The sequence below is a fragment of the Rhea pennata genome, chromosome 27 (assembly GCF_028389875.1).
Source record: "Rhea pennata isolate bPtePen1 chromosome 27, bPtePen1.pri, whole genome shotgun sequence".
In the NCBI taxonomy this organism is placed as follows: domain Eukaryota; kingdom Metazoa; phylum Chordata; class Aves; order Rheiformes; family Rheidae; genus Rhea; species Rhea pennata.
Window position 1 is genome coordinate 2,238,413 of NC_084689.1, and position 9,752 is coordinate 2,248,164.

The following is a 9,752-nucleotide window of genomic DNA, read 5'->3' on the forward strand; positions in this document are numbered from 1 at the left end:
CTTTATCTGGCTGTGGAAAGTTCCAAACTGTTCCCTGGCAACAAAAGACATTTGTGCTTGTGTTAGCTAAACTGCCATAGGCGCAGGCAAAGACCATCTGTTAGCCAGACTCCTTTCTAGTGTGATAATTCAGAGCACCTGACTATTTCAGTTTTCCTAGAGATGCAGCTTTTGAAAGTTTTGCTTAGTCTGAGCAGTGCTCGTGTTCCACGCAACTTAGTAACAGACATACCACCTTTGTAGGATGGCTGATTTTTTTCCATGACCTTGCCAAAAGATTTTAAACTGTCTCTTCTACCTACCTACCTCTTATCTACAAGCAAGGAACACAGCAAGGCCCTGATGGTCTTTTATCCTTTACCCTGTTCTTGCTTCTCTGCTTGGCTGTTTGTCTGGACCTTCACCCTGCTAAGTGCCCAGCCTGCCACAGAGGACACTTTGATGACTTTGCCCAGAGGCTGGTGTCATGGATTGGCGGGGCAAGCATAGGCAGGTAGTAACTGGTTTTTGCTGTAGTCACAGTGCAGGTCTTGTTTTCCAAACAGGCAGAAGACCTAGGTACTGCTGCAGGTCTTGTTTTGCAAACAGGCAAAAGACCTAGGTACTGCGGCTTATGGGCAGTTGTGTCTGGCCCAGTTCTGTCCTTAAAAAAATCAGCAGAAGGCAAACCTCTGATGCAGAAGTAAAAGTTTAAACTATACCTTTAATGTAGAGGAAGCACACTGTAAACTGCTTTAAGTGTATTTTGCACTTAAATTTTTAAATCGCAGCAGGTAAAGCACTGAGTCTTCAAATACGATGCAGTCTTGAAATCAGCAGTTTTAGACCCGAGTGACACTGTGTTCAAGCACCTATGGGTGGCTGCTGCTGACCGCCGAGCCTGGCCCCAGCAGCACTCGCTGCAGCTGACTTGCCGAGGGTTTTTTTGCACAAGAGCTGTTGTGAGGGCTGGACCGAGCTCCCAGGAACCTACTCTCTGCTGCAGCCATCCGCCCTCGGGCCTGCAGAGCAGGAAACCATGTGCAGCGCAGCGCCGGCTGGTTTGGCCCTGACCTCCCCGCGCCCGGGCGAGCCCCACGCAGACCCGCGGCTCCTGCCTTTAGGGCCCTTTATGGCGAATGACTCGGTGAACAAAGCTGCAGCCGAGTTTTACTGCCCTCAGATCCGCCGCGGAAGGGAGGAGCGCTCCTGCTTGGGCAACGCTGCCGAGCTATCGCGGCAGCGGTGTCGCGGCGCCACCCCGACGAAGGGGGTATGGAGCGGCCCCCCCCCCGCCCCCCCCGCGGCGCATGCGCACGGCCCCGGCCGCCGGTTCCCATTCACAAAGAGCGAGCCGAGGGCGCCGCGGCCGCTGATTGGCTGGACCGCGGCTCCGTCACGCGGGGGGCGGTCACACGGCGGCGGGGCGGTCACGCGGCGGCGCGGCGCGGCGGCAGAGCGTGGACCGCGAGCGGTGAGTGCGCGGCGGCGCCGGGTGCTGCCACGAGGCTGCCTGCGGCGGCTGGACACCGCGTCCGTCTGTCCGCCCGCATCCCGGGACAAGCCCCGGTGAGGCGCAGGACCGCGGGGCCGGGGCGGCGCAGGCAGCGGACATCACCCGGTGCCGCTCGGGGCCCGGCGGTACCGGCGGGGGCCTCGCCTCCGACCGGGGGCTGCCCGACGTCGCGCTGCGCGCCGCGCTCGGCTGCCCCCGGCGCCGCTCCCGCAGCCCCCGTACCGCCGGCACGGAGCACCGTCTGCTCCCCGCCGCTGGCCCCCGGCACGGCGCCGCCGCGGCCGCCGTCCCGCTGCCGCCTCCGGTGCGGCCCCGGCTCCGGGCCTCCCCCCGGCGCCCGCGCTCCCGGGGGGTGAGAGCGGAGCTTTCAGTGCTGACTCCCTGGTTTTGCCTTTCAGAGCAGCCTGGCAGCGATGTCCGTCAGCAGCCACGAGAACCGGAAATCCCGCTCGAGCTCCGGCTCCATGAACATCCACCTCTTCCACAAGCCGGGCCATGCCGACAGCCTCCTCACCCACCTGAACCTGCTCCGCAAGCGGCACCTCTTCACCGATGTGGTGCTGCGGGCCGGGAACCAGGCCTTCCACTGCCACCGGGCCGTGCTGGCCTCCTGCAGCCGCTACTTCGATGCTATGTTCAGCGGGGGCCTGAAGGAGAGCAGAGACGCAGAAGTGAACTTCCACGACTCCCTGCACCCCGAGGTCCTGGAGCTGCTGCTGGATTACGCCTACTCGGCCCGGGTGTTGATTAACGAGGAGAACGCCGAGTCCTTGCTGGAGGCCGGAGATATGTTGCAATTCCAGGACATTCGGGACGCTTCTGCTGACTTCCTGGAGAAGAACCTCTACCCTGGCAACTGCTTGAACATGCTTCTGCTGTCTGATGCCCACTGCTGTGAAAGGCTGCTAGAGCTCTCCTGGAGAATGGCCCTGGCCAACTTCACCTCCCTCTGCAAGACGGAAGACTTCCTCAGGCTGCCCAAGGACAAGCTCCTTGAGCTGGTGGAAAGCGAAGAGCTGGAGGTAGAGGATGAGACCCTGGTATACGAAGCTGTTATAGGTTGGATCCAGTATGATTTGCCCCGACGTCATGAAGATCTGCCAGAGCTGCTGCGCTCTGTCCGCCTGGCCCTTCTGCCCGAGTCCTACCTGCGGAAGCAAGTGGCTTGCGAGAAAGTGGTGACCAGCCACAAGCTGGGGGAAGAGATTGTGGCTGATGCTGTACGATGCAAAATGAAGATCATGCAGAACGATGGGCTCGTGACCGGATGCTGTGCCCGGCCCCGGAAAGTCAGCCAGGCCCTGTTGCTGCTTGGGGGCCAGACGTTCATGTGTGACAAGATTTATATGCTGGACCATAAAACCAGCGAGATCATTCCTCGTGCCGACATCCCAAGCCCTCGCAAAGAGTGTAGTGCCTGTGCGATCGGGTGCAAAGTGTACATCACAGGTGGAAAAGGCTCCGAGAACGGTGCCTCCAAAGATGTCTGGGTTTATGACACTCTCCACGATGAGTGGGCGAAGGCTGCTCCAATGCTGGTGGCACGGTTTGGCCACGGCTCAGCTGAACTGGACTACTGTCTCTACGTGGTTGGGGGTCACACAGCAGTGAGTGGTGCCTTCCCAGCCTCTCCCTCCGTCTCTCTCAAGCAAGTTGAGCACTATGACCCACAGCTGGACAAATGGTCCTTGGTGGCCCCTCTCCGAGAAGGCGTAAGCAACGCTGCTGTGGTGGGAGCCAAGATGAAGCTGTTTGTTTTTGGTGGCACCAGCACCAACCAGGAGAAGCTGCCCAAGGTGCAGTGCTTTGACCCCTGCCAGAACCGCTGGACGGTGCCTGCCAGCTGCCCCCAGCCCTGGCGGTACACGGCTGCCGCCGTGGTGGGCAGCCACATCATCGTGATCGGGGGGGACACGGAGTTCTCCGCCAGCTCCGCTTACCGTTTCCACAGCGACAGCTACCAGTGGTCCAAGTTTGGGGACGTGACTGCCAAGCGCATCAGCTGCCGTGCCGTTACCTCAGGCAACAGACTGTACGTGGTGGGGGGCTACTGCGGGGCTCAGCGTGGCAAAACACTAGACTGCTACGACCCATCCTCTGAGACCTGGAGGAGCATCACGACAGTGCCGTATTCCCTCATCCCCACAGCCTTCGTCAGCACCTGGAAGTACCTGTCTGCCTGAGCTACGGCATTGCAGTCAGCATACCTGGCAGGCAAGTATCAGCCTGGGGCCCTGTCCTCTGAAACTTAGTGCTACACAAGGGTTAAACCCTGCGGGCAGATGTACGTGGATCCTAGCTGGGGATGTCCTAGCAAACATCAGCTCCAGAAATGTGCTTCCAGTCTAGTAGTTAGATATAGTTAGTAGAAGATATCTAAAACCATGCGGGAGAAGTGTCTCTTTAGGTGCTCAAACGCTGTCGGGAGAAGATCAGTATAAATAACAGAACATATAACCTAACAACCTAACCCTTCCGCTGAGTCTCAGCCTATGCAAAGATTTTGGGGAATGCCATAGCTGAGTAGGATTAGGCGTCCTTGGTAGGGAAAGCTCGTCAAGCCGATCAGGACGGTATCATGCAATCTGTCTGCAGGAGCTCAGAGAAGATACCACGTGGTGCCACGAGGGACCGGCTGCTGCTTTTAGCACAGCCTTCTCCTGGTGCCACAGTTAATCTGCTGGTGGCACCCAAATAGCAGCCACTGTCTTGTGGGACATGAGCTATGTCTATGGGACATAGCTCATGAGGGCTATGAGCTGGTGCCAGGACGGAATTATAGCTGGGATTTAGTCCCAGAATGGTATGTAATTGCATTTTTAAGACAAGCCCTGTCTACATATAAACACAGGGTTTCTCCACTTTAATTATTCTCTGGTCCCCTTCATGCTATTTCTTTTCTGCCACACAGCAATTAATTTTTAAAAAGCTTGCAGCTGAAATTAAACCTTTCTAGAGACTCTTGGCAGAAAAGATGCCAGTGAATCACAGATCCCAGGGAGTTAATTCTTTTTCATTTGCAAGAGATCTAATACCCAAATGAATTTGTTTGATGCAGAAAAACCATTCTGTAATACCTATAGAAAATTCCTGAAGTAGAACTGGAGTGGAGGGAATCAAGTACGAGTACTTCTACAGCAACAGAATTCTCGGTTAGTTTTGAGGCCTAGGGAGTGTTCTTGGGTTTAAAGCGCACTATTCATAATATGCTCTTCTGCACTACAGGTTTCACGTCTGATTTTGCTAGTGTTTTGCTTCATCAAGCATCCAGACAGAAGACGTGAGCAGTAGGAGACTTCTACCGAGCAAGTCCGTGAACTTCCAAGTCTGGATGGATTTATCCAGAAACTTCCAAGCCCTTGCATGGATTTACCAGCATGAGAAGGGCTCAAGGCAGCACAGCTTTGGCTTTGAACTGCTTTGGAAAGGGGTGGTGGAAGAGCTTGGAGAAACCCCCTTGGACTGGCAGCTTGCGCTGTCCCTTGAGATGGCAAAAGGTTTCCAAGTTTTCTCCTAACTCATGTGGTCTCACAGCAGGAGCCAGAGGAATACTTTTTAGTTCTTTCATTTAATATTTTGCTTTGAATTATATTTACTAGAAAGAACAAAGGAAGTTCCTAACTAGCCGGCAGCAGGCCCTGGGCTGTGCTGTTGTCTCTGTATCTGTGACTTGGAATGCAGTCAGCACCAGAGGCAGTTGCCTGAAATGTCTTAACACTTGACAGTAACTTGCCCATGGGCTGGTTCTGTGTATTTTTTTATACAGCAGTTGCGTGTGTTTCTTATTCACCCTGGAGCTGCTTCAATAAATCTGAATAAAATCTACCATGTGCCTTGCCTGTTCTGTATGCTTAAGCTGCAAATTCTCCCAGCCCACACTCAAGGTAATGTTTAGCAGAAGTAGAGAAGATCATTCCTGCTGCCAAGTCCAAACCTTGATCTGCACGAGGAGGGGGCTCAGATCTTTCTATACCTTCGTAACACAGGGTTCACGGAAACTCGGCTGCCATTTGCCTTCCTGCTCTGAAAGACACACAAACCTCTTTTTCTCATAAGCCCTTCTCGGCCCTTACCCGGGCATCCTTAGCTGGGCTGTCTTCCTCATCACTGAGCTGCTGCTCCTCTCCCAGATGGCTGCGTGCTCCGGCCCTGCTGCAGGTGACGAGATAGAGAGAGCAGTTAGGAGAGAACAGCTCTATCAAAGCAGGGGAGTTAGAAGGAACCAGTGTGGGCAAAAGAAACAGACACTGAAGGTGCGAGCAGATGTCTGACCACAGAAAAGACAGTTTAGGTGCAATCTGTTACACATTCTTAGACTCAGTGTCACAGCCTTTCCCAGCCACTAGTAAAGGCAAGACTGGAAGGAGAAAAGCTGCCCTATTGGTGGCGGCTACAGCAGATACAGTGACTTTTGCATCCTGTTTTCTGATGCCTCGGCCGTTTTCAGCCCCGGGCTGGGCCTCTTTCCAGAGTTACCCTTGCTGTGCCTCTTCTCCGTTGTTCTCTGAGCCCAGCTAGAGGCTCGTTCAACAGGCAGCAGGGCGAGGAGCCCCCAGCTTGCACCGCAGCCTGAACCTGGACCCCCACACGGGACAGCTGGCACGTGGGGCAGCTCCCAGCCTGAGGCAGCACCCGCCCGTCTGGTCCCACGCACGCAGCTGGGTGAGCATGCTGCGGCCAAGGGGAGAATCACAGGACGGGACGGAGCTGGGACGAGAAGCCATCAGGAAGCGCCTTTATCCCTGTAATTTAGCACGAAGCTGCTCCCCCCTTTTTAAATCGATGGCTAATCTTGCAGGCCGGACAAAGTCCAAAGTTGCCCAGCAAGTCAGAGGCGCTGAGGTTTCACTTGTGGCCATTTGAGCAGCAGCTGTTTTGTTTATGCTGCCAAGCAATAAATGCTGGCTCCGAGCCACATCCGGCTTTTGCACTAGGGACAAAGTTGCTTCTAGCAACATCAGGTCTCTGTCTGCCTCCCGTTCCCGACGCTGGGATGTTATCTGAGCCCTGCTTGCTGCATTTTCGGTAGTGGTGGGGGAGCAAGTGTCCCTTCTGCTGAAGCCTTTGCAAGGCTCAGTGACTTGTTTCCTCATTGCAAACTGTTATTACAGCTAACTGCATCTCAGGGAAAAACAGCACTCAAAAAGAAGCACACCTGGGTTTAGCTCTGCAACGGCTCCCCGCTACTGGCAGCAAAGAGCTGCTTTTTATTGCCTTTAGCCTTCCCTCTTCTGGCAGAAAGCCCTGTCCTGGCTCTCCAGCTCCTCAGAGCAGGACCCAGCTCCCAGCACTGCGGAGAGCACTCCTGGGGAAAACCAGACAGCGGTTTCTCTTGCCTGCTTCGCTTTGGGCCCAGCAGCGCACAGCACAGACCTGTTTTCCCAGTCAGACTTTTCTGCGCGTTGATCCAATCGCTGCCTCAGTGTGGAGGCCGGAAGTTTTAGGCTGACTGAACTGCAAATAAAATTGGTTTGGGGGGAATTTGGTTACGGGGACAGAAGTCCTCCTGAATCAATACCATCCACTTGGACTCAACATAGCTCAAACCAAAGGATCTCCTGCTTAGGCAGGAAAATGATTCTCAGTGCTTCCACCCTTCTGGAAGTGCATGTCGTGTTCCCCCTGCCCCATCAGGAGAGTCCCATATGCAGTGTGCAATAAGGTCTAGGTTTGATTTCACCGGTTATCCAGTGACACAGTGAACCGGATGCAACTCCCATATCCCACAGACAGCTCCCGTATCTGCCTAGCTCCTTGCACTCTTGTTCCCAACTCTGAAGAGAATCGAATTCAGTGGCAGCTGAGACCTGCAGCCACTTGCTGACATGCCATAACAGTGCAGAAATGCCTTTGAGCACCGAAGCTCATGCAGGAAGCAGCAGGTATGACCTAGCTGCCAGGCCGTAACACTTGCTCCGAGGTCTTCCCTGCAAAGGTCACAACCCCAGCAAGACAGAGAGGAGAACTGCAAAAGCATTACCTAGACACGGCTTCTCGGGCTCCCAGCTGCATTCTGCTCAGCAGCTCCCGCCGCCAGGGTTAGGGTAGCAGAGTCTTCCTCCCCGCTCCACCTGGGAAGGCCAGAGCTGTTAAATGCAAAAAGTAGCACAACAGTAACTGAGACATCATCTTTTCTGGCTTAGAGCAGATATGGATCATTCAAGTGTCCTGTGGTGCTCTCACTGCACAGCAAGCAAAGCTGGGCACATGTGGCTGGGCTGCAGGGACAAGCCGTGGTGGTACAAGAAGAACAAGGCACCACACTCTGCAGGCAGCATTACTTTGCCCATGAATTTAGATATTTTATACAAGGAAAAGAGCATTATACATCTACCTATTTGGCTCCTGAAAGATCTGTGCATCACATGCAGCTCTGGGATGGCTTCAACACATTACGCTGCATTGAATGAAAAGGAACCATCTGCTGCTTTGGCACAGGAAGGGCACATCTGCATTACGCTGCTCAGTGAGGATTTTCGTGCTCCTATGTACTTGTACCTCTGCCACAAAGCAATCCCTGCCTTGTTCAAGCCTCCTGAGCATGTAACTGTACCAGAGCTAGCAACCATGTGTCTCATACTCCAACCCTGCCAGCTCCAGTAGAGTTTGGCTTTTCTCCTCTGCCAGATCCCCTGGGCCCAGAAGCAGCAAACAACGTAGGCATGACACAAGGAGAGGCCCCACATCCCTTGTCTGTTGAGCCTTGGGCTGGCCCCATTCGGGGGTGAGAAATTAGCCCAGATTTGAGTCACAGGAGTGAGGAAAGGAAAAGGCAAAACCTAGCCCCCTCCCACTGTTAAAGCACACCATGAGCCAATATCCGTTGTGCATGTTCGTCTTCAAGCATCTGGTTCGCCAATGAATCGCAGATGCGCGTATGGGAACCATCGCCATTCCTCACCCACATAAAAGAGGAAGGTTTAGCATAAAGCTGGTCGTTGCCTATAGCCTCAGAGTGATTCATCCAAAGAGAAGGAATGTGGTTTGGGTTTCGGGTTAATTATCTGCAGATTTTAAATGAGACAAGGCAGGGTGGAGCTGCTGGAACACCAGTGCAATCGGTGCAAGCAATTAACAGCTATGAACACGCTGCCAACCGTCCTGAAATCACATCCTCCTTGTGACAAATGGAGAACGTACACCAAGGGAGTCACAGCGTTATCAGGGACAGTGTCAGCCAAGACCTTTACAGACACCTGAGGGACCTCTACGCTGAAGTGTGACACAGAGACACCCACAGTAGTTTGAGCACTGATGGCTGCAGCAGTACTGAGTTTCTAACAAAAACAAATTCTGCTCAAGAATTAAACTTGCCCTTACAGAGCTCTGGGCTGTTGCAGCACCAGGCTGGGAATCGGCACTGCGGGGAGACCTCTGAGCCGTGTTACTCCCGATCCGGCCTCATTCAGGCTCTTCTACCTTCCTCAAAAACTCTTCCACCATTTGGTCTGAGGCGTGATTAGGGCTGCAAGGAGAGTACAGTGCAGCTAGAAAAAGAGTCCACTGCTCTTGAAGTGCTACCTTTTAACCCGAGCAGTACACTGTGCCTTTCAACTGTCCCCATGAAGTCACTTTGATTCCATTTACTATTGTGGAATAATATTTAAAAACAAACACGAAGAATTATTTTCCTCTTTCTAGCAAGAAACATGGGGAGATCAGAAAGTGCACAGAGGTAGCGACCTCCAGTGGCCACTGCAGCGGAGGCTGAACATCAAGCAGAAGCATGTAGATCTAAGATATTTTCTCTTAAGGAAGTGCAAATAAAAACTTTATATTCACAGTTTAAAACTCCATTCTCTAAACCATCAGTCTTGCTTCCTATAAAGAACAAAGTCATATTGTAAACACTAGTGTCCCAAGTTTTTAATTATCTAAACACACTAGAAGAATTCTCTTTCCAATTCAGAGTTCCAGCTTGTACTGCAACACAAATGCCGGCAGCATTTCAGTAGAATACAGTCTGTATTACTCAGCCCCTGACTCCTGTGCACGAAGAACCTCGATCCTTCAAAGAGGCCTCGATATACGTAACAGCTTGTCACTGCACAGATCAATTCAGACTGCGCCACGCGCATTGTCCCATGCAGAACTGGCTGAGGGTCCTTCTCAACGCTGGTTCCAGCACAGGATCATGACAATAAAAGATTTGCACCTCATCCTTTGAGGATATCTATCTGAGGCCTGGATCTCTCACTCTTGTCCTGGTTTTACCTCTGCTCTAATCTCCAGAACTATCTGAGGTTACAGTGTTTGG

At 53.3% G+C, this 9,752-nt stretch overlaps 1 protein-coding gene across 3 annotated transcripts; it reads left to right on the top strand.

Annotated features, from left to right (window-relative positions):
• Window positions 1-942: 942 nt before the first annotated feature.
• On the top strand, window positions 943-5,320 carry LOC134151556 (ectoderm-neural cortex protein 1-like). 3 transcript variants are annotated; one of them, XM_062596184.1, is made up of 3 exons: window positions 943-1,252; window positions 1,894-3,709; window positions 4,721-5,320. In XM_062596184.1, the coding sequence occupies exons 1-2, from the start codon at window positions 1,019-1,021 to the stop codon at window positions 3,676-3,678; spliced, it is 2,019 nt and encodes a 672-aa protein (XP_062452168.1). In that variant the 5' UTR covers window positions 943-1,018; the 3' UTR covers window positions 3,679-3,709; window positions 4,721-5,320. The 3 variants fall into 3 exon arrangements, with proteins under 3 accessions (XP_062452168.1, XP_062452169.1, XP_062452170.1); XM_062596185.1 differs by lacking the exon at window positions 943-1,252 and adding an exon at window positions 1,408-1,453; XM_062596186.1 differs by lacking the exon at window positions 943-1,252 and adding an exon at window positions 1,488-1,548.
• The last annotated feature ends 4,432 nt before the right edge of the window (window positions 5,321-9,752 follow it).